General features: G+C 37.2%; 6 protein-coding genes across 9 annotated transcripts; 4 read left to right on the forward strand and 2 right to left on the reverse strand.

Moving 5' to 3' along the window:
* LOC18772875 (carbonic anhydrase 2) lies at positions 1,884–4,297 on the forward strand. Its single transcript, XM_020565283.1, has 9 exons — positions 1,884–1,932; positions 2,254–2,320; positions 2,532–2,708; positions 2,872–2,920; positions 3,259–3,375; positions 3,463–3,516; positions 3,656–3,741; positions 3,892–4,003; positions 4,105–4,297. The coding sequence occupies exons 2-9, from the start codon at positions 2,274–2,276 to the stop codon at positions 4,276–4,278; spliced, it is 816 nt and encodes a 271-aa protein (XP_020420872.1). The 5' UTR covers positions 1,884–1,932; positions 2,254–2,273; the 3' UTR covers positions 4,279–4,297.
* On the reverse strand, positions 4,190–6,937 carry LOC18775507 (putative pentatricopeptide repeat-containing protein At1g12700, mitochondrial). 4 transcript variants are annotated; one of them, XM_020565281.1, is made up of 3 exons: positions 4,826–6,937; positions 4,525–4,705; positions 4,190–4,278 (listed from the first exon to the last, which is right to left on the reverse strand). In XM_020565281.1, the coding sequence occupies exon 1, from the start codon at positions 6,737–6,739 to the stop codon at positions 4,904–4,906; it is 1,836 nt and encodes a 611-aa protein (XP_020420870.1). In that variant the 5' UTR covers positions 6,740–6,937; the 3' UTR covers positions 4,190–4,278; positions 4,525–4,705; positions 4,826–4,903. The 4 variants fall into 4 exon arrangements, with proteins under 4 accessions (XP_020420870.1, XP_020420869.1, XP_007208474.2 ...); XM_020565280.1 differs by having other exon boundaries at positions 4,209–4,297; XM_007208412.2 differs by lacking the exon at positions 4,190–4,278 and having other exon boundaries at positions 4,305–4,705.
* On the forward strand, positions 8,474–9,539 carry LOC18775351 (osmotin-like protein). Its single transcript, XM_007207285.2, has one exon. The coding sequence runs from the start codon at positions 8,536–8,538 to the stop codon at positions 9,286–9,288; it is 753 nt and encodes a 250-aa protein (XP_007207347.1). The 5' UTR covers positions 8,474–8,535; the 3' UTR covers positions 9,289–9,539.
* LOC18774247 (ubiquitin-conjugating enzyme E2 7) lies at positions 13,721–16,914 on the forward strand. The gene is made up of 6 exons (XM_007207293.2): positions 13,721–13,857; positions 13,996–14,098; positions 14,800–14,897; positions 14,980–15,080; positions 15,674–15,751; positions 16,589–16,914. The coding sequence occupies exons 1-6, from the start codon at positions 13,812–13,814 to the stop codon at positions 16,664–16,666; spliced, it is 504 nt and encodes a 167-aa protein (XP_007207355.1). The 5' UTR covers positions 13,721–13,811; the 3' UTR covers positions 16,667–16,914.
* Positions 16,815–18,262, reverse strand: LOC18774253 (uncharacterized protein YraH). Its single transcript, XM_007206047.2, has 3 exons — positions 18,047–18,262; positions 17,785–17,947; positions 16,815–17,598 (listed from the first exon to the last, which is right to left on the reverse strand). Exons 1-3 carry the CDS (start codon positions 18,178–18,180, stop codon positions 17,461–17,463), a joined length of 435 nt encoding a protein of 144 aa, XP_007206109.1. The 5' UTR covers positions 18,181–18,262; the 3' UTR covers positions 16,815–17,460.
* LOC18773029 (phosphatidylinositol/phosphatidylcholine transfer protein SFH5) lies at positions 19,329–23,483 on the forward strand. The gene is made up of 7 exons (XM_007205068.2): positions 19,329–19,601; positions 19,881–20,225; positions 20,432–20,595; positions 20,918–21,013; positions 21,622–21,878; positions 22,449–22,669; positions 22,825–23,483. The coding sequence occupies exons 2-7, from the start codon at positions 19,902–19,904 to the stop codon at positions 23,197–23,199; spliced, it is 1,437 nt and encodes a 478-aa protein (XP_007205130.1). The 5' UTR covers positions 19,329–19,601; positions 19,881–19,901; the 3' UTR covers positions 23,200–23,483.

The raw sequence follows: 24,387 nt of genomic DNA on the forward strand, positions 1-24,387 counted from the left end.
TAATAAACCGGAGGACTCTTTCCCCCGTCATGTTATAGAGAGATTTTTCTCTGCAGTTTTATACTGGGTTTTGCTTCTCCCTAATTTTGTGTTGGGTTTTATTTATCCCCAATTCTTTTAGACTAGCTTTTAAAATCTTTTATTTTAAGGAGGTAAAGTTGCTAGATCTATATGGATATTTCATAATGGGTGTTGTGCGATCATGTGGGATGCTGGAGGTAATGTGCCATTTTTTGGCCAAGTGGATGTTGAGCAGTAAGGCTCTTTTACTTTTGGTGCTTTTAGTTCTCTGTTCATGTAGAATCAGTTGTTCTTATTGTCTCTATGTAGCATTGATACTGTAAATAGTCTTCTTGATTCTCTACATGTTAACTTTGAGTGAGTTGAGTTTGAATTTGTAATAGTTATTACTAATTGTCTTGCTGGATTTAATTTTCTTGATTTATTGTATACAAGAACCTCCGTTTATGATGTATTCTTCTTGTTCATCTCTTGTATTTACCCCTTTATTAATGAAATTCGCTGGTTCTAAAATAAAAATAAAAACCTGTAGAACTGTTGGGGGTCTCCTCTTAATTATTTTATTATTATTATTATTCTTTTGCATCTAATTGAACTGGGCTGGGTCTTGTAGGTTGGGTTGGGGGGCCGTATTCACTTCCAACTAACCCGAAAGGAATAAAATATTTATGAAAATTCTTAAATTAATGGGGTGTTAGCCAAAATGTATTGATCATATAACAAATTCTTCTTCATTCTAACCATGCTCATTTAACTCAAACTTTTACAACCAATCCAATATTTTCATGGCTACCAATAATTCTACACCAAATTACTCACAAAACGAGGGAGAGCTTCGTACAGCTATTTGCATTTGTCCTGCTGCCTAAAACTCCAAGAAATTTAAAAAGATTACCAAGTTTCGTGCATGTTCTAGCCTAGATTAGTGCAAAATAAGATTAGTTTGACGATAAACTTGTTATTCGTTTTTGGTCAAAGGTTGACAACAACTTCACAAGTTCACATAGTCCATCATTGGTATAATAGAATATGGCAATGCATTTTTCAGGTTCCCATCTGTCGTGCCTAATAAAATATGCATCTCCTATCCATCATTTGGGACATGCCCTGTCAAATGGAAACTTCCATAGAGTAAGTTCACTCAGTTAGCTAGCCATGTTATATAGTTGGTTGGCCAAGTGGATGCTTGGAAGGTTCCAATTAATATAATTGGGCATAACATTTATAGACATATATAATGAACTACATGCCTTTTTCCATTAGAGGATAATGTTGTCTCCATTATACTTATATTGTCAATTACACATATGCTTCTGAACTTTAAATCTGGATCACTAATCACAATTACTTTCGTCTTTTTTTTTTGGTTAAAAATAATTATTTTTGTCTAAACATGTGATCCATATTACAATCTGACAACATAAGTTTGACGAGAGGAAAATTATACCCTATATACATATAGAAAACTTATGTTTTCAAATAGTTTGTATTTTATACATGTTGTTCGATTATTTTTATGTATGCGTTTTTCTTGTGGGTATATACACAAACCAAGAAGTCTTAACTTAATTTTACCGCGTCCCTCGAGCTATTAAACTGGTGTTTAAACAAAGGTACTTTTAGTATTATATAGGGGTTTTGGTGGAGTTAAGACTTCTTTGTATATTTATTTTACCATAATTTTAGTATATCAAGGTCCTCCTCCCGCTGGATTCGTGGTACAATATTGACAGAGACTAGGATTTGTCCAAAAATAAACAGTCAACAAAATGAGAAACTCAAAGATTAGGATTTAAAAAGTACTTTGGCCTTGCTTATAAATAGAGGCTGCAAAGATGTGCAAGTCATTGTGTAGCAATTAGCATACTGCAAATTCCACTTAAATTCGTACAGATCAAGATTCTTGAAAATGTATAGAGCTTTAGCTATCTATGTCTTGCAATTCATTTCACAATGCTGTGTTCTTGGTGATTGTCACATTATTATGATTACATTAATTGCCCTAATTTTCTTTTAACTCAACTGTGTTATTTCAAATACCTTTATCTGCATGCCCATGTCTGCGGATGTGCTCCCCACTATGCACCCAAATTCGAATCCCTTTCTTTGTACTTTAAATTAGATTAAAACTAGCTACTAAAGCTAGGAAGCTTGGACTTTTAAAATTTTAAGCATATATACAATATTATTTTCTTGTGTCTAATATTTGTGATTATTTGCATTTGCAGAAAGAAAGAAAGAAAGTAGACAAAATGACTACTAGCCAGTTATCTGATGCTGCCATTCAAAATCTCTTGAAGTTGTTTCTCAGGTTCCCCTACTTTATTCAAAATCTCTTGCTCTAAGACAACTGCATTATTGAAAGCAGTAGAAAAAGTCTATTTCAAGTACTTCTGATAAAATCACCAACTCTTTTGACAAATATCATTATTTGACTTGGATAAAATTCAGTCACCAATGTGTGTATCTTAATCTATGCGTGTGCTGATGAAATGGTAACTTGGTTGCAGTGAGAAGGAAGAGTACCTGGACGATGTGGCTGCAGCCAAGATTGATAACATAACCGTTGAGATGCAATGGACCGGGCAGACCGGACCGGCTTGGCCACCCAGACCGCTCGGTTCTTCAGATGACCCAGTTAAAAGAATTATAGATGGGTTCAAGTACTTCAAGACCAACTATTTCGAGTAAGATGGCATTATTTTGTTGTTGTTTTTGCTGCTGCTGCTATTTGATAGAGCTGGGTCTCTCTTAACTATTTTTGAAACTTTTATTCCTTTCAAATGCTAAATGTTTAATAAATTAGTAATGCAAGCAAATAATATTTTCATTTTGGGGTAACCTTTGCAGCAAACATCCACATTTGGTAAAGGAGCTGGCCCAAGAACAAAGCCCCAAGGTATATATAGCCCATACCATTTAAAGAATCAATTAATGAGAAGTATATTAATCAAACTTTATTTTATTTCTAAAACTTATTTACACTAACATCTCTTGAGGTTTTCGGTGTTTTTAGAAAACGAATGCGGTTTCAAATATTATACCAATACCCTCTGAGGTTTCAAATTGTTTTCACAAAACTCATTTTCGTTGATTGTTCATCCAAAAATAATAATAATTTTCATATAAAAAAAACTTATGTAAAAATGACAAAATTAACCTAAATGTATGTGCGATAAAGCTCTAACTCTATGATATTTTTATTCTAACTTTCTTTTGCTAAACTCCAATATGCAGTTTATGGTATTTGCATGCTCAGACTCCCGAGTGTGCCCCTCGCATATCCTTCATTTCCAACCTGGGGAAGCCTTCATGGTTCGCAATATCGCCAACATGGTTCCTGCCTTTGACCAGGTTTAATTAATACTCTAATCAAATTTCAAAAAAATAATTATTGTTACTTAAATTAATTCTTGCTAATATTTGTTATCTGCTTCACAGCTGAAACACACAGGAGTTGGAGCAACCATAGAATATGCTATTGAAGAACTAGGGGTAAAACATTTCAAATATCTTTTTTTTCATTAAAAAAAAAAAAAAAAAAAATCAAATTTGAGTTTTGTTTGATTAAATATTAATACTACTGTTTATCAAATTTATTGATGCTAATTAACAAGGAGAGACAATTTTACAGGTAGAAAATATTTTGGTCATGGGACATAGTCGTTGTGGCGGGATCAAGAGGCTGATGTCTCATCCAGAAAATGGTTCTACTCCCTTGTAAGTTTTCTGACATACAAAAGTTGTAGCTTAAAACCTAAACATACTTTTGATTAGCTCAGATTAAGAATCAAACAAGTGGCGAAATTCGACGACTAAAATCATTAAGATATGCTACTGATTTTGCATCCATTGGATTGAAATTTGCAGTGACTTTATAGATGAATGGATGAAAATTGGTTTACCTGCCAAGGCTAAGGTTATAGCAGAAGCAGAGGGTGGAAGTGCAGATTTTGAAGAACAATGTGAAAGTTGTGCAAGGGTAAGCCAAAGCACCCCCAACCCCAAATGAAATTCATAATTAAATCTTACTCAACATGTTCTTCTTATATTAATTAAATTAATAAATTAATGTTTATGCAGGAAGCAGTAAATTTGTCACTGAGAAACCTACAAACTTACCCATATGTTCAGAAGGCAGTCTCAGACAAAACCCTAGCACTGAGGGGTGGCTACTATGACTTTGTAAATGGAATTTTTGAGCTTTGGGAGCTTCAGTCCACCATTTCAGACCCAATCATCATTCAATCTTCTTAACTGCATGCTTCTGGGAGCTCTGTGAATAAGTGATAACAAATAAAGCACAGGACCTCCATTCATTCTTTATATGTACCTTCTTTCTTTTTTATAATAAATTTTCAATTTTTTATTTAATTGTAATTGTTGTCAATTTTTTATTTAAGAAAAGTGTGGTAATAAGAATTGCTGCCAGGATTGAAATAAATTCTATGAGTGTTACATTCTTTACATAACTTAAAATATAATGCATGGGATGGTGATGACCTTGATGTTGTGGCCATTGCAATTTGCAGCTTTGATTGAGAAGCTAACGACAGAGTAACAAGGGGTCGATTCTGCTACTGATGCAGTTCCACGAATAATAGATGGCTTCTACTCCTTCCACGAAATGTTTGTTTGGTGTTTCAGCGTAATGAATAAAGAATATATAAACATTGGGATTTACCTGAAAATACGAAATCTCAAGTTTATTGAATGATAATAGGAATAACAACACAAAAGGCAAAGCTAAAGTAATTGTTGACGAAAACAATAACAGTGGAGTTAGAGAGAATACCAGGCATACCAGGTATAATATAATAACTTCATCGTTGTCAAAGGTGCAGCAGTTTCAAATTTCATTGTCCACAGATGGATATAAATTTCACAATGATTTTCTTATCAATGGCAACAAAGCAGGATCGACTTCATCTTTGCACAATAAATTTACTATCAATTCCATTGTTGACACATCCGCAGAGAAACCCTTCTCCACCATTTGTCGAATAAGTACCATCGCCCTTGATGTCTCATTGTTATTGATAAGCCCGCGGATAATCGTGTTATAGGTCCGATCATTTGGAGAGCACCCTTTCTCTTCCATTTCAATAAGCAACTCTTCTGCTTCACTTGTTAGGCCACCGAGACAGAGTCCATTAATCATTACATTGTGTGTCACTACATCAGGTTGAAGTCCTTTTGATGATAAACCACAAAAGAGATCCCTTGCAGATTTAATTTTTCCAGCTATGCACAAACCATTAATAAGAATGCTGTAAATCTTAATATCAATATCCAACTTCTTGCCTTCCATCTCTCGAAACAATTGCATTGCTTTAGAAAGCTGTCGGTTTTTACACAGGCCATCCAGTAGAACAGTATAAGTTATAACATCTGGAAGTTGGCCTGAAGTCTGCATCTCAAAGAACACCTTTTGTGCATCCTGTGTTCTACCCACTTTGCAAAAACCGTCCATAATAATGTTACAAATAATGTTGTCTTGAACCAGTCCCATACGAGACATATCCAGAAAAAGCATCCTGGCCTCATCGATTTTTTTCTGGTTACAGTATCCATTTATCAATATGGCATAACTAAAACCATTAACCATGGACCCCTTGCTAAGCATTAGTTCAAAAACCTTTTTCGCCTTGTCCATTTCTCCTTGCAAACAGTAACCATTCATAAGTGAACTGTACGTAACCACATTAGGTTCCATATCCCTTTGAATCATCATTTCGACCACACCTTCTGCTTCCACAACCATGCCCTCCTTGCAAAGTGTGTCTACCAAGACAGTGAAGGTGTGCACATTTGGAAAAATATTTTTACTCTCCATTTCTTTCAACAACCTTGTAGCTTCTTTCCACTTGCCTAATTTGCAAGCTCCCTGAATCAACGCTGTATAGGTCCTGACGTCTGGGGCAATACCCCTGCTTATCATTTCTGAGAAGAGGTTCAATGCATCAACAAGTAGTGTATCTTTACAAAGACTGTCGATAATCGTGTTATAGACAATAAGGTCAATCTTGAAAGCTCTTTCCTCCATTTTCCTCAGCAACTGAATAGCAGCACCATTGTTGCCTTTCATGCAAAGGCCTTTGACTAGCGTGCCGAAAGTAATAGCATTAGGCTGACAATTACCTGCCTTGATCATTTTATTGAAAATTCCTGCTGCCTCAACCACTCTATTCTCGAGAAGAAAGCCGTTGATTAGAGTGTTGACGGTAGAGACACTTGGTTCAAAACCAAGTTTGAATAATTTTCCCAAGACAGAAAAACTAGACCCCATTTGGTTCAAATGACAAAAACAATTAATGAGAATGTTCAGAACATAAACATCAGGTACCATTCCCGACACAGCCATTTGGTTATATGACGAGATGACCGTCGAATACTGTTTCAATCTCGCAACTAGGCACAAGACTTGAGTAAAACGAAAAAGTGGAGGCAGGGGACGCAATTGAAGCATTCTATCAAACACTTTGAGAGCATCCTCAACATTTGTGATTTTGGGAAAGTCTTTCGCTAGCTGGTCTATTTGGGTTCTTCTTCTTCTAGAATTTTTTGCTTTAGAAGCTTGAGAGCGAGAGAAGAAAGCAAAGTAATTGTTGACGAAAACAACAGTGGAGTTAGGGTGAAGACGAGGCATACCTCTGCTGCTGCTGCTGCTGCAATAAGAAGAAGCAGCAGCATTTGTTCGCATCATCATCTTCAGCATCTCTGTGAGTCTGAGTCTCAGCCAACCTTCAAAGATAGCAGCAAAGATAACTGGGGAAGGAAAGCTCAACTCTCTTTTCTTCTTTGATGAATTGAAAAATACCCAGGCACTCTCTCCAATAATAGCAGAGTTGGAAGAAAAACTTGAGAGTGAACAGCAGCCAATATGTATGTGCTCTGCTTGCCGCGCTCTATGTGACTTATATATGTCTTTTTGAACTTTTGATATGCATGGGCGTTTCTTTCTTCGGATTTATAAAGAACCGCAAATTGGTAATTTGAAAAGGGATCATGTGAAATTAATTACTTTGCAAGAAAATTGGACTACTAATAAATGCATTAGTTTAGTTTAATAAACAAGAAAAATCAACTAGTTGTTTTGATATAATTTTATCCGTATTTCAAAAGTGAGGTATGTCTCAGTTGGTTAGGCTCTTTCACCTCCGCTAATGTGAGTAGAGATTCGAAACTTTCAGGCATCCAATTAATATTTGTGTATTTCTATTTTAGGAGCATCTCTAAGAAAGCCTTTAGACAACAAGTCTGCTGAAGTTTCGTTTTGCATTCATTCTTATCAAATGAGCTCTTTATAAATTATAAATATATCATAATGGGCTAGGGTACACCAGATGCAAAATAAAATTGGGCACCCCATAAACGCAACTCTTTTATATTTATTATTTTGATATACCCCATAAAAGAATGCAAGAGGTGAGATATGGAAGAGAATCTAAAAATCTTATTATTAAAAATGTTGATGGTTATCAAGTTGAAAAGGGAAGGAAAAAAATTGGATGCTCTTTTCTTTTCTCACAAAAGGTAGAGACAGTTCAGAGCAGCGGCTCTGTGGATGCTGCTGCTTATCCACTTACGTACCCAACGTGTTTGTCGTGACCGTCCACCTCGAAGTAACCGCATGCACTCTGCTCCCTCTGGGGCCTCTCTCCCTATAAAACGACACCGCTTTGTCTGTCAAAGTACGTACCCTATGTCACATGCAGTACTCACTTCACATAGACATTTCTTTCTAAAATAAGATGCGGAAGTTCGAATAACATCATCACTTTTCTTTTCTCTTTTTACAACGATTCTCAAAAACTCCAACTCTATTTCAATGTCGGCCAACAATTATTATCTTCGATAATATAGGGAAATATATGTTGATAGGAATCATGCCAGGATGAACTCTATTTGTATATCAAATGCTCACGGTCGCAGTGATTAGGCCGGGGAGACTGTTTACAACAAAATATAGCTCACCGTAAAGTCAGATTCCACCCATTGCAAAGCGAAGAAATGTTTGAGTTCTATTACCAAATTGCTCGTGCATAGTAACTGTTATTCATTACGATGATACTCATTTGCATTGACAGTTGATAATTATTTAAAAAATATAAAATAAAACCACATATTTTTAATCACAAATTAAAGGGGATTTTAATTGCCTTTAGACTTGGCAAAGTTCCATTTCACCCCTCTCCTCTTTCATCTCCTTTTTAGATGTGAACTCAAATTTGAAAACCACTGTGTGTTTGTATTGTTGGCCAAGCGGGATCCTGTCTCTAGCGTATGTATGAATACCTGGCTATAAGTACAAAATCCAAAAAGCATGCTTATGCCTTTTTTTTTTTCACGTAAAGCCACACCTACTGTCTGACACACCGAACCCAAGGGCAATTCCGTCTTTTCGAGTCCCTCTTCCACAGCCATGCTCCCATCCCATAGGTGTATCTTCCTCTATAAAACCCAGGTAAAACCCTTCCTTTCTCACACACACTCATTCACAAACAAAAAACAATGGTTTCCTCTTACCACAACTCCCTCACTATCCTCCTCACCACATTCCTGATCCTCTGCTCTCTCGCCCACGCCACTTCCCCTGCACCCTTTTTGACTCTGGTCAACAACTGCCCCTTCCCCCTCTGGCCCGGCATCCAGCCCAACTCCGGCCACCCCGTCCTCGAGCGCGGCGGCTTCTACCTCCCCGCCCTCTCCCACCGCTCCTTCCCCACCCCGACCCAGCCCTGGTCTGGTCGGATCTGGGCCCGCACCCACTGCACCCAGACCCAAAACCACTTCTCCTGCCTCACCGGCGACTGCGGTGGCCGCCTCGAGTGCAACGGAGCCGGCGGGGCCGCCCCCGCCACGCTAGCGCAGGTCAGCCTCCACCACGGGCCCAACGACCTCTTCTCATACGGCGTGAGCCTCGTCGACGGCTTCAACGTCCCCTTGACCATCACCCCGCACGAGGGCCACGGAGTGTGCCCCGTGGTAGGCTGCAAGGCCGATCTGCTCGCCACGTGTCCCGAGAGGCTGAGGGTGACGTCGCACCCCGGCGTGGTGGCGTGCAAGAGCGCCTGCGAGGCGTTCCGTACGGACGAGCTGTGCTGTCGGAACCACTACAACAGCCCGCAGACGTGTCGGGCGTCGAGTTACTCGGAGTTTTTCAAGCGCGCGTGTCCTGCCACGTTTACTTTTGCTCACGACAGCCCCACGCTCATGCACCAGTGCTCGTCGCCACACGAGCTCAAGGTCATCTTTTGTCACTAGAGAGAGAGAGAGAGAGAGATGGTTCCACTTCAACGTGTTGTTGTCTTGGTTCTGGGTTGGTTTGAATATGCAAATAAATTAAGTTTAGGGGTTGTTTGTTTTGGTTGTGTAATTTGTGTGATGTTTGGGGCTGGTTATGCAATGAATATGCAATTAGTGATGTGTTGGTACAGAAAAGGAAGTACCTTCTCATGAAAACACTTGTCTTTTATGCGTGAAGAAATACAGAATTAAATATATTTTGCTTTGGCTTTGGCTTTTGCTTACTTGCTATTATTAAAATCTATCTAAATCTCAAATCAAACAACGCGTACATAAAAACAGTCATCCATGCACAAGAATTAACAACTTTTACTTAAAGTATGACAGATAGAGAAAACTTTGTTGCTCCGCGGTGTGATTGTCTCTCTCTAGTGCTAAGAAAATCAATGAAACCAAGATAATGAAGTTTAATTTGTACGAGTACGAGAAATTATAGGATATTACGATAAGATTGGTTAATATAGTTTATTTTTCTTATTTTTATAAAATAATATTAATAAATATTCATTTATATTATAATATATAATTTTATTTTTTTATATAAAATAATATTAATAAATATCTACTTATATTATAACACGTGTTCAAAATATATTACTATTAAATAATGGAGTTCTATAAAAACAGTGATAAGGAGCAAATCCAGATTCATAAAAAACAGAGCAAAGTAAAAGAAAGTAGAGACAGAAGTGATTTGCGTATAAAAAGAAAAGAAGTTGGACTAGTATATGCACTATTAAAAGGAAAGCGAATCTCTGAGGAATATCTGATGGGAGCAGGAGCAGGCATGAGAGGAAGAAAATGCATTGTCAGCCACACAAATCTTTTTGCTTCTTTTTACATGCAATCATGTATCACTGTGCTGTCACGTGTAAATGTGCGTAACCTTTTGCTTTATTCGACTGCCATTCTTTCTCTCTACCTTTACCCTGTTTCCGGCCGATTTCAACTTTTGAACCTCGGAAGAAGAAAGTTGAAGAATCTGGACAACTCACTGGGTCGGTCGGGTCGGGTCAGGCCCACGCCCACCCGAAATTTTGAGGCTCAATCTAAGCCTTGGTTTGTTGCTACCTAGTTGGGCCTCTCATGAGATGGGACATTCAAACTTTTGATATTGACATTCTAGTATTCACTGATTTGACCTCATCAATGAACGATATGGAGTGTGATTGGATAATTTTGACCCAATACCTTGCTTCAACGACTAAAATGTGAGTTTGGAATAGTCCAATCATATGTGGGGTCTAAGCAACGAAAAATACTTATCTGTAATGGAGATAGCACTGTTTTGCTATTCTTGACGACCAATAACATACTGACTTAGTTAGTGGGCTGTTCTATAATTAATTGAATTCTTTCAAGGCTTGATCTTAACGAACGCTAACAACTGTTTCGAGCATTGGTATTGTCGAAGTGTACGTTACTCATAAAAATATATTATCAGCAATAGTTGTGAAAAAGAAAGTACTATTATATTTTTCAATTTCAATATACAAGAAAATCGTGGAAGTAAAAAGAAACTACTATTATTAAGAAAACTTTTGAAATTCATTAACCTAAGTCTTATGGCACAATTAAAAAAGGGAGTTGATTTTCTCACTCTCAAGTTCTTCACTTACACTCCCTTTTGATTTTTAATACTTTTTAATCAATTTTATTCATTTTTTTCTTTCTCTTTCCCATTCTACATTTAACCCTACATTAATTTCTTTTTACTTCACTTTTATATTATTTCTTTTTCTTTATACTTAATTTTCCTACTTACACTCCATTTTCAAGTTTTTTTTTTTCCTTTAATCAAGTAAAGAAATAATTAACACTTATATTTGTCTAGGGAAAATTACATGGCCTACCTGCAAAAACTCATGCCACATGAATAAACCTTGCATCCATAGTTTTTGTTTTTTTAAAGGAAACAAATTTTAGTTGGTCACAAAGAAACAAAAATGCATCTAACTACACATTTTTACATTTTCTTTTCCATGTTCTTCTCCGTCATAACCTTTCGGAAAACGGATATTGAATGAAATTGATGAACTTGTGGACATGAATTGAGTTCTCATAACTTACTCAGTTTCAAATTCACATTAATGGAGTTATCTTTGTTTCATATGAGATCATTTCATACATTCATTTTGTTTGGGTACCTTCTTAGAAAGTACAAACAACCAGGGATTGAAGAGAAAGAAAAAATGGAAAAAAAATTCTTCTCATAGAAAAATTCGGGGCATTCCAAGTCTGTAGGGAATCCAAAAGCTTGGGTTTTATTGTTTTGTTAAAGTGATGATCGAGAAATTCAAAAGCGTAGGTTTTGTTCACTCTCATTGATTGAGTACCCATATCAAAACTTTAATGTAAGGTGATGGTAGAATAAGAAAGAGAAAGAACACAAAAGAACAAAATTGATTAAAAGGTATTAAAAAGCAAAATGGAGTGTAAATGGAGAAAAAGGGTAGTGGGAAATATCCTAATGTATGATATAATAAAGGCGCTTATAGAGTGACAAATCCACCCTTGGACGTCATGAAAATGGTTGTTAAGGTATTGTTGTGTTACTTGTTCGACCCCTTGGAGGAACGCCCACCACTTGTTTGACGAGAAGCTTCAAAGAGCTCCCCTATTTCAACAGGAGATGCTGCACATTTTTTTATATCTTTATTTTGGTAAAGAACTGGGCAAAACAACGTCGTTATGGCCCTCACAAATTTTTTTTAATAACCTAGCTCAAAATGACAAAGATTAAAATAATAAAAAAATTTATTTTCTTCTCCCCATACCCACTCGATATTCATTCCCCAAAACTCCAACTTATATTATTCTCTCCTCATACCTAACCACAACCCTCAACCCATACCCCTCCTCTTCCCTTATTGTCGGGGTGTTGCCGCAATCCACGACCTTATGTGTCGTCAACGAAGTGTTGCCGAAACTTTTTGGATCCGCCATTGTGCTTATATTTATTTTTTGATCAAAGAGAAACTTCATTAGATAAACTTCAATAATACAACTAAATACGTCAAAATGACATATGGTGTGTTTAATAATCATGAATTGGAATTCGAATCAGGAACTGAATTCCAATTATGGAAGATTCTTGTGTTTACTTAACATCAAGGAATTAAAAAGTAAGTGCCACACAAAAGTAAAAATTGAATTCTTGATTTTGGAGGAATTAAATTCTTGGATGAGAGGTGGTATTCTAATTCTCGGAGACCTAAACCATTAGGAATTCATATTTTTTACCCATTATATCCTCACAAAATTTTTAAAATATCAAATTTGTCATATTCTTTAACACAACAATGATGACATTTTAATAATTAGTACCACTAATACCCCAATTCCATATTGTTTAGTAAAACAACTTCAATAGGCTTCCAGAATCTAATTCTCCTTAATCCAACTCTTCCTCAATTCAATTTCTCATAATCCGATTAGGAATTAGTAAACAGGCCACTAAAGTACCGATCCCAAGAGAGTCACTCTGTTTATATGAGCTTTTCATTATATGATATTTCAAAATTCAAATATATATCCAAGCGTTTGATTGTAAACTTAAAACACTGTCATTTTAACAAGCATAATAAGAGTACGGTACAACATATTCACATTAAGAGATTTGAGAATTTCAAAAAAAAAAAGAAAAAAAAAAAGAGATTTGAGAATCTTTCCCGAAAGAGGAACAAGAGTGCTAAAAGCACTTCCAACAGAAGGCTGTGGCTAGGGCGGGAGGGGGCCCAAGCCCAGGCAGAGGTTCCAGTGCGCAAATGCAACTAGGGCAACTGGTGGGCTCCACAAGCCTGGGCAGGCTCGAAGACAAGAACAACCTAGAGGGTTTGCTGCAACGAGAAAAAAATAAAAATATATAAAGAAATACTAAAAATTTCAGAATTTTTTTAAATAAATGCTTAGTCATATTCTTCACTTCTTACACCAAAACTCTATATAAATCTCTCTACTCATATCTCATGTGAATAGTAGTTACTCTTGAATTGCCATAGCAATGGGTGAAAACACCACAAGCATTTTGCAAGGGCTGTCACTATTTATGTAAATAATAACAGCCATTAACTTTTGTAATGACAAATGAGTGGAAGTGCTATAAGGGACGAGAAGTCACTCATTTTTCTTTTTCCATCACCTGTTGGCCCCATCAACGTGCCAAAAATCTTAGATCTCAACGGTCAATCCACAGCTCAACCGAGAAACTACTAGAACCTGTTATCATGCTGACCGTCCCACCACACTATCACACGTGGTCCCACTCAGCTCGCGAGAACACCGACTCTAACAGGAGACACCCGTAGACAATCCCAGCTCCCACTCGTCCCCACACTCCAAGCCCCATAGGGAGAGTCCACATTCGGAACGTTCTCTGTCTATAAATACACGAAGTGTCGGCCTTATAAATCTCCCTCTTTCTCTCTCCTCTCGCTACACCGTCGCGTAGAGCTCCCACGCCAGCTCTATCTATCCCTTTCATGGCGGCGTCCCAGGCGAGCCTTCTGCTTCAGAAACAGCTCAAGGGTATTTAAAAAACTTCAATTCAATCAATTTTGTGTGTGTAAAGCACTCATCTTGGATTCTATTTTTGATTGGTTTATCGGATTGGATTCTTCTACCTGTTCGTTTGGTGAATCTGAATATCTGTTTTGGTTATGGCAGATCTTTGCAAGAACCCAGTAGACGGGTTCTCGGCCGGTCTGGTCGATGAAAACAATATCTTTGAGTGGAGCGTCACGATTATCGGACCGCCGGATACACTATAGTATGTGCCTTTTCGGATTCTTTTCCGCTTCAATTTTGTGCCTTTCTTGATTGGGTTTTGTGGTTTAACTGTTGTGCATAAGATGATCGATTTCGGTGGTTATTTATGTCTTTGAGTGGGATTGGATCAAGGGTGATTGAGATTCTTGTGATTCTTGTTCTGTTTAATTTAATTTGTTTTGGGGATTTTCAATTTGATTGTAGTTTTCTCAATTTTGTGTTTTGACTTTTAAAGTTGTAGTTGAGGTGGCAGATTTAGGGTTTTGCCCTATGATGGGATTTATCTGAGCTTGTGATATGATTCTCTTTCAAGTTAGAAATTGTGAAAGTTCCATATTTGGAAGTTAGTCTTCAGTTACAAATTGCTTAGTTTGGTTCTTAGGGTATGTGAAGGTAAAGGTGAGGACTTTTAATTAGTTGCACAGTTAGACTGGATTTTTTTATTACAAATTTCCTATATTTGGAATGTGGTTTCAAATTGGGCACAGTATTGGTTTCTGCAACGTATTTTGTTTGTATTATTTCGTTACTTTTATGGATGGGAGTATCTTCTGTTTTCGCTCATAAGCAGAGCATTTATTTGGAAAATTGCCATTCACTTGAGATTTTTTGTGGCATTTAAAGCTGTGAGTTGTGTTCATATCACATTCATCATTCATTTAATCTAATTCGAATTAATCATTACATGTTACCTAATTGCAGTGAAGGGGGATTCTTCAATGCCATCATGAGCTTTCCTAATAATTATCCGAACAGCCCTCCGACGGTTAAGTTTACTTCAGATATATGGCATCCCAACGGTTGGTTTCTATCCTAAGTATGTATGTTTGATAGGTTGCACTTGTTATTAGAGGACTGATCCTGGTTGTTGTCTATTTGAAGTCTATCCTGATGGCCGTGTTTGCATATCAATTCTTCATCCTCCTGGTGAGGATCCAAATGGTTATGAGCTTGCAAGTGAGCGCTGGACGCCTGTCCATACGGTATGGTATTATGTAAAATAAATAGTGTCCACATGTATCACACTCAACTCTAATCCTAAAAATACCCGTAACTCAAAATCTTTAGAATGAGAGTGGAAGTCATAAAACTAAAAGCACTATATATATATTACATACCTCCTTTGTAATGGTAGTAATTTCTCTTCACTAAGGTAGCTGGAGAGATGAGAGACCAAAGTCATAAGTTGAGTTTATGAGTTGTCAGATCATTATCAATACATCACATGGTTGTTAAATCTATCAAGTCTTGTGCCTGAGGCTCACCCTAAGGTTCAATGAAGGGCATTTGATGTCTTAACTTGGGGCTCTTCTTGTGTATAATATATTACTGAAGGGCTTGTCTCCAAGGTATCATAACGTGCTGTCATTAGGCAAGTTTCCAATTTTCCTTCCTGCTGGTCAAAATTTGTGGTTTTGCTGCTATATATTGTTTGTGAAGCAACTTGGTAAGTCAAGGTGCTCGTGAAACAAAAAAACTAAGTAGATGTTGATAAGCATCTTATCTTTGTTTTTTATTGTTTAGTTTTATTAAAACTATAGTACTGCATTAACAAACACAGAAATGTTGTATCCAGGTTGAAAGCATAGTTTTGAGTATAATATCAATGCTATCCAGTCCGAATGACGAATCTCCTGCAAATGTTGAAGCTGCGGTAAGTGATCCCTTGTTCTATTGTCAAAACTCTTCTCTTTCTGAACTATCCTCTACTTCATGCTGATTATTATAACCTATGCCCCCACATGGATGACCAAAATTTTATTGAAAAGCAATATGTTTCTTTTTTGTCAGTTGTTCATATTGTTAGAAATGGACATGATTGTACTGTTCAGTGAGATTGTCAATTTTGGCAAAGTTGCAGATGATAGATTTGTATCTTAATGAATTCTTCTATTCCTATAAGACAAATTAGGTTTATGTGCAAAGCACCTTGTAAAAATTAAATTGGATTGTATCTTGTTAAGAAGATATTTTGGTTTGAGAGATATGATGTGTGGATGTAGTTTGCTCATCTGAATCTAGCCATTTGGATGGTTGGGAGAAGATTTAGGCTACTACACCAAACCATTATTTATGTGTACAATGGTGTGCTGTGGCAAGAGATTTCGTCATGTTTCTGTTTTAGGATCGTGGTGTTGATCAATCAAGCCCTATTTTCCAATTTGTTGACTGCTTCACAAATGGAAAATTGGAACCTGTTTTTAACTTACGCTCAAAACTGATATATAGACTGATTGTAGTTGTAATTTTTTAAAGCTAGTTTTCCTTTTTATTTGTGCTTTTGTTTTTGTTCTGTCGGTTGATAATTTAGTTTACTACTGTACCTTGCATCTTCTTTCTCTTGCACATTGTGTTAGTAGCTGGTGTTTAAGTACAAACCTCAATTAGTAATGGCGCATGAGTGTTGTACTTGTCTAAGTATTCTGAGATGGAATTTAACTTGGTTCCACGTCGACTATTCTAAGATTGTGTTGGTATTATTATATTGCAGAAGGAGTGGAGAGATCGGAGAGACGATTTCAAGAAAAAGGTGAGCCGCTGTGTGAGAAAGTCACAAGAAATGCTATGAATGAATATGACGTGCTACCAAATGAAGCATTTTCTCCTCTCTGCACAAGTGTGTCGTCAGAGAGGATGTGTTAATTGGCAAAGCCTTGGCCCTTGTAGAATGCCATTGATTTTCTCACTTTTAAAAATATCTTCATTTCTTTTTGTTCTTTGTTTTTGTTTTTGTTTTGTATTTGTTTTTCTTCTCATTGTCTAGTAATTGTTAAAACGTGGAACATCTTTGTATTCAATTAGTATTTGCCCATTTGATGAGGAAGTGTTCTTGTCCGTTGCCCTGCCTAGCTCACCTGTCAGCTGATGTGTGGGTTTCTCGTGGGCCTCACGAGTCTCACACACGTGCAATTGCAGCACTTACGGCAAAGGGCATATGATATGGCCTAAACCAAAAAGTTTTTGCATTACACATTCATATTTTACTTTATTTACCAAAAAAATTCAGTTGGCCTGAATTGCATCAATCAACTTCAAAACAACACTTCTCATGTCCATGAACTCAATATTTGTTCAAATCGTCATAATTGTTTTCCAATACAAGTAAATTTTGTAATCTGTATGTTGTGAGACTTTAACAGGTATAACTGGGAAAATTGTACACAATGCATTGAAAACAATTACCCGAAGCAGCTAGAAGTTGGAAGTAAATTAACCTATCTCAAATTTGTACTCAAATCTGGGAAAATACTATTACTAGTTCATTTATTCATCATTCATGGGCACCCATGGAACTAGCTAGCTGTTGTGTCCTTATTAATTTGCAGCAGCAGACGCGGGAAGGAAAGATTAAGATTGTGAATCCTACTTTGCTGTTGGTGGGTTGACGTAGCTTCCCAACCTGACCACGATCCCATCAGGATCTCGTACATACCCCACTTTCTGTCCCCACTCTTTCTCTTCTGGCTCACTCACCGCCACCGCCCCATTCTCTACCGCCCTCTGCAGTAAGAAATCAGTTGAAGAAAGTCATGAGTTCAAATCTTCTGAGAATAATTGGTAATTAAATCGAACGGAAAAGAAAACCACATGGGCAAACATGCCTTACGAAGTTACGAGTGAGAAACCACATGGTACCAAACTGGAATTGATAACCAAAAAAAAAATGTTATTATATATGATGCTTACTTTGTAGGCAGCATCAACGTCAGGGTAGGCAAAGCAAACCTCAACCGGCTGCCTCTCACGGCCAGAGCTTGGGGTTTTAACTGCACCTGTCAGATCATCCGTCTCGTGCTGGTGCACCGGCGTGAACGCTATCGTTGTTTGCCCACTTTCTAACTCCCCCCATCTACCATAATCATCATCATCAAAGACTATATTGTTAATTATTAATTAATTAAGCCTCTATTCTATCAACAACTTTAAAAACAAATAAAACTAAAAATACCTGTTAGAGTCGTCTATACGACGAATGTTGTAGCCGAAGGCTTTGGAGTAGAAGGTTGTGGATTTAGCAACGTCCTTCACGTACACCACCGTGTAAGCAAACACTGTGTTCATCTTCGACCCCGTCGTCGCCATTTTTATTTCTTAATTAATTCTTTCGGCAATTAATTAATTAATGGCTTTGCTGATGAACGGCGATCCACGCGTTTGCGCTTTTATTCAGGCGCTTTCAGTTTCTGTTTCATTCTCTGGTCTTCATCATGCAAGTACGTGGCGAGTTGTCGAGATTTGGGGAAGTGACACGTGGAGTTATTGTACAAGTGTCAAGTACTTTCCTGTCTATTGACCAGGATTTGCTTTTGGGCCAAGGCGAGTAACTCTCATGATATATTAGGCCAAACTCTGCCCCAAAATATTTTTTGTTCATTCTTTTTCGTTGTCTGAGTTCATCCCACCTTGTAACAAAAGAACTATAGTTTCTTATTTTTTACGGAAATCCATATCTTTCTAGTTTTAATAATGTTGTTTTATCTTTCAATTCTAACAAATTTCATTTTGGAGGCTATTAAAAAAATATATTTGTACAATTCATGAGTTCAAATTCACTAAGATGTATGGATTAACAATGAAGTGAATCGGGAGTGGAGATGAGACTCTATCCATGCCTTCATACCCATAATAACATTCAATCGAAGATTCTCATCCCCGCCTTATACGAGGAACAGGTACAGCGCTTCCTCAACCCACCTTATTACCAATAACAACAAAATGAGAAGAAGAAAAAATTACAAGCTATTATACTAGGGCAACACACAATACAATGTTTTGTTATAGACTTTCATTTTTCTTGTAATTTTCAATATAGCATACGATGTGAAACATAAAATTTGATGGGAGAAGCCACAAAAAGTTTAACAAAACATTGATATGAGAATCCTGGATTGAATATTATGTAAGTTTAAATGGAGTCGAATCAAATTGGGATGAGAATACTATTCTTCCCCCACCTCGTATATCATATTTTAAAATTTTTTCAAAATCATCCACAAATTCAATTTATATCCTTCATACCCGATTCATTAAGATCAAAAACCCTAAGCCCTAGGAAAAATTGGCATCCCCACTACAATTCATCAAGAAAACTCGACGTGTAGTTCGTCATTCGGTGGTTCACGAAACTCTTACCATCGCTCTGAGTTTGACCGCCAAAACAGTCCACCACACACAGAGTTTAAAAGTTACTCACCGCACACGTGTCAACCAATGTCTGCAAGTCACGTGCGAAAAGCTCCACCTGCCTCTCTCTCATTCATTCGGGTTTGTTCCTTCGTCCTCCCTCTGCTACTGCTACCCGATAGCGATGGAGATCGAACTCATATTCATATCCCAACCAAAAATCCACACATTAATTCGAAAAGACTTCCCTACAAAATAGCCTTTGATCGCTTCCTCCGATTCTCAGAACCGCCAAATGCTCCCAACCCTAGCTCATCCAATTCCAGCTCTCTTTCTAAGATCGCGATCGAGCACAATCTCCAGATCGCTAAGATTTTGAGGTAAGAACTGAGAACTGTTTCTTCGATTTCGAGCTCCAATTGTAATGTTTTCATTTTCAATTTTATACAATGTCGCAATTGAGATTAGATTAGCCTTTGAAGGAATTCACACACCGGTTATCAACTTATCAGTGTTTGGCTGGTAAGAAATTGAGAGAAAGCGGAGAGGGAAAAGAAAAGAATTTTTTTACTGAAATGAATCGGAATGAGTAAGAATTACTTATCGCACCGGTGTTTATTTACACATTCGCTAAATACACCCTCCATCACCAATTGCAGGTGGTTTTCCTTTTCCGCCCAATGGGAGACACTTTGCGTAGAATCCCTCAAGAGGCCAATGTTGCTATGACTGGAGGAAAAAATAAGTCACATGATCATATAGTTGCTTCTCGCCCCAACGCCTCTATGCAGCACATAAATTCGCTTCGTATCGGGAATGGAGCTGCGAGCCAGGCGGCATTATTTTTGCTCAAAATGGCCGCACTGGAGACAGTAAGGAGGTTCTCAAGGGCCAAGTGCCCTTGGGCATGGCGTGGCTTTCAGGCTTTGCAATTTCTGTGCTATCCACCGTTCAAGTGGTTTCAACGATTTGCCCCCTTCAAGGCTTTGGTCAATGGCATGCAGGTCAAATTCTTGAAGTCTATGTTTTTCTTTTTCCCATTATTGTCATATTTCTACCACAATTTAAGAACCCAGAAAAAGGTCTTATGGGATTTACACTACTACTTCATATTCTTGGTTTTTGCGTATTTGGATGGAACTTTTTGATTGCCAAGTTCTTTTTACGTGAATCATTATGTGGGAGATTTGATGTAGTTGCATGCTTCCAGGTAGTTTCGAAACCATTACTAGTGCTCTCCATTGCAACGGCTTTCTCTGATGAAGCTGAGCCCTTTAATAGAACCTCTGATGGCATCAACAATTCCGATGCATGTTCAGAAGTGGACTCAGAAGTATCCTCTGAGTGTATCAACGTTTCTACTTTGGATACAAGGTAATAGAAGAAATGAGCTTTTCAGTTTCTGCACCTGATTCATTATCTGACACCTCATCAATTCATTTTGTGAGTATGCTATAATAAGGGGGTCAAGTGTTCCTTATTACTTTGTATTTCAATAACATCTCCTGGCTTTGGTTAATTGGATTTGTGAAAATAATGGTTCTGCTTGCTAAATGAATAGTCATTTTAAATGTCCAAAAGCAAGGGCAGTTACTCATATTGTTATTGATTTGGAAGACCAATTTTACTGCTTTCATCGGGTTTCTTTTTTCTCCCAAGGGTTTAAGACCAATTTTACTGCTTATGTAATGCACAGGATTCCTGATGAATTTCCTCAAAATGTACAACCTGAAATGTGGTTGACACAACTCCACAAAGAGCTGGAAACACAAGGGATTACATTGCCAGAAAGGTGATTTAATGCATGTGCCTTTTTTTGTTTCCTGATAGTAATGTGCCAAAAATTCTAACTCTGTATATAACATGTGCTAATATCCAAACATAAATTTTACTTGAAACCTTTCTTTCTCTTAATAGGTTTATGAAATTTTGTTACAGTTTTGTATGCCTCTACAATATTATTTTGTTTGTCTTCTTATGTTCCCTTGGCTTTAAGCTCAAAATTAAAGGGTGGGGGTAGGGTTGAGGTTGATCTTAGTTAACAAATTTCATCAAGAGAAAATAAAATACTTATATATGGGTATCATTTCCAATATTTGTATGGAATTCTTTTAATCTTGTAGATGAATTATGTTCACCAACATCATTATCTTATGAATACCTCCCAGTTGCATTATCCGCTCTGCTTTACTTCTTGGCAAATGATCATTTTCACTTGGTAGGGTTGCTCCAAAAAAATAAAATATGCACCTCTGTCGTAATGTTATTTTCTTACATTTCCCTCAAAAAAGGCTTAACCTTGTTCTGAGGTTTCACCTAATGTTTTGTTCTACTTGCCTATATGCATGAACTTCTTTGCTTCTTGTTGCAGCAGACCATGACATGCTAATGTTTATGCAGAATTGATGAGGAGGAACTTCGCAGGTTTTACACTGCTGCAAACGGAGACTTCTCTTGCTTGCTATCTTCAATAAAGAAGACGATCAATTGGAGGAAGACCTATGGAATTCTTTCTGTGCAGGAGCTTGAGATGTGGTCAAATATGGTTTTCTGGCATGGATTTGATGTGAAACACCGACCTTGCCTCATTGTACGACTTGGGCTAGCTTGCACCAGCTTGCCATCTCATGATAGACCACGCTTTGCTCAAGCAATCAGTAAGTTTATTTGTCCCCTCTAATAATTTTCTTTGGTTCTCCCTTTGAGCCACTCCTATTGCTGTGAGATGGATCTGTTCAGATGTACTCAGAATCGCTCTTATTCAGCACTTTGTTTATTGAAGCCCATCTTATTTATCTGAGGATTTTTTTTCCCTCTTTCTTCAATGTGAATTGGAGCCTCCTATTGAGCATAACAAACTGAATGTATTGATAAGTATCTAAGTGCTTTCAGCAGGACCATTAAGAAATGGCCTGTATATTCAGTTTATTAACTTTAAGGCTTGATTCTTTAAAATACTGAAGCATTATTTACACTAGCTTGCTCTAAAATATAGTTTTTAAGTGTTGTGGTCATGCTTGATTGACTATATTTGGTTTCATCAAGTGTGCAATCCTCAAAATTATTTGGTGCTAATGATGAAGGGAAATTTTCATTGGTGATATGGTTCAATTGAAGTCTTAAGCAGTCTATCTCCTTTGTGGTCTTGAAGTATATAATGCATGCTTATTTTCATGTATATCTTACCCATTACATGTTCTGACAGAAATTAATTTTTTTAACTGCAGTTTCTCAAGTAGAGCACGGTGTCTTTCATTTGCTTGATGCCAACAATGCTCAAATTACAGTTGTGGTAGATTGTGAAGGTCTATCTCCATTGAAAATTCCCATGCAAGTTATGAGGACTTGTTCTTCCCTTTTGCAAGATCACTTCCCCAACCGTCTTGGCTGTCTGTTTGTTATACAGCTTCCTCCAGTGCTTCGTGTTATTGCTCAAACTTTTATTCAAGTAAGTCTATTACTCTGATTGGGATCTGAATGTTTGATTTACGGGGTTTACAGATTCTCTTTTCTTTTATGAAGTTCTTGTTATGATTTTAGTAGGTAAAAGCTTGGCACTTCCTTGCATTTATGAATAAATATTTATCTGTGGTCTCTTGCCAGGTTTTGAAACCTTACACCCGAGAGAAGTTGAGAATTGAAGGCGAGATGTACCGGAAGATTCTATCTGAGTACCTTGAGACACTTCCATCATATCTTGGTGGCAAATGCATGTGCAAAATATGTTCAGATATTAGCATCACAGATATGCAGCAGCCTCACGCAAATGAAGTGGCCATGACAGAGCAGAGACCGAATGTGCTTGAGGGTGGGAATCCAGTCTCAGCCCATCCAACTTATGAGGCTGAGATTGACATGGACCGCAATTGTGATCAGGTGCTGAGAACTGCGATAGTTGGCATCCTTATGATTTGGGTTTTCATAGCATTTATTGCTGGATTTATCGACCCTGAAAGCCGTCCCATTTTTCCAAAGTGAGGTAAGAACAAAAGAACGGGCGAGGTTTTAGCTGATATGTTTGGTATAAGTAGCCGTCCCATTTATTCCCCATAGTCTGTTAGCACTTAGCGCTTCTTCAAAGTAGCCAGTGCGTGTATGCTATAAGTTTTTCCACGGGGTGGGATTTGTTGTCATATATTAGTTGATAAGTTTGGTAGCAGAAGCCTGTATAATTAGCTTAATTTTTGTATAAGCTAAATATATAGTATGAACTTTCTATGTTTGCCTCTACTTGAATATATGCCTTTATGTCTAGCAGTTAACCAATGCTTCTCCATGTTGGTATATTACTGTTAGACAGATGAAGAAGTGTATTGTATTCAACACTTTGATATCGGTATTTATTTGTCATATTGTTAGGATTGCACTTTTTCTTTTCTTCTTTTTTGTGTTTTTTTTCCTTCCCCTTTTTAGCCTTTTCCCCATTGAAGTGTGGATTTCAATTGTGGAGTTATGACTGTAAATTTGATTCGTGGAATATCCTAAATAGCAGCCTAAAAAGATTGGGTTGGGGAACTTGTAGGCTTCTAGCATTGATGTTCTTGGATGAAGATGGCTGAAAATAGCTAGTAGTCGAAAAGGGGTATTGAAAGAAGTCAAACCATTATGGGCACTCAGATAGCACCCCTGTTAAAAGCTGTCAATTCATTCTAAGGGTGGCAACTTCATCTCATGATGATGGAGAAAGTCACTAGGGTGATCAGCAGACTCTTTTGACTGAATTAGATGGTTGCAAATTGCAATATTTGTTGAACTTTTCTTGTTTTGATTAGCACAGGTGTTCAAATCTCTCTCTCATATTACAACATATAGACACACAAGTGCTCGGTACTAGCTGGTTAGTAAGTTTTCACACCGCTAATCACTCATTTAGGTCCACTTCACAAGATCCGGATCTTTTAGTTTTTAGGTGAACATTCAAATATCACCCTTGCAAATTAGCCAAATCAGAAATCCTTTAACCATTTGATTATTATTATGAATATTTGGATCTTACACCTTGTGTATATCTTAAACATTATTTTTCAGAACAGTATATATCTTAAACTCAGAAGATAAAAACAAGTGTAATATTGAAAGCATGTCACAAGGTCTTATAGATAATGATTTTGTTTAAAATATTTAGGAGATCACACACCATACACTTGAAATTGAAGATCACCTTTT

Source organism: Prunus persica, chromosome G6 (genome assembly GCF_000346465.2).
Source record: "Prunus persica cultivar Lovell chromosome G6, Prunus_persica_NCBIv2, whole genome shotgun sequence".
In the NCBI taxonomy this organism is placed as follows: Eukaryota; Viridiplantae; Streptophyta; class Magnoliopsida; order Rosales; family Rosaceae; genus Prunus; species Prunus persica.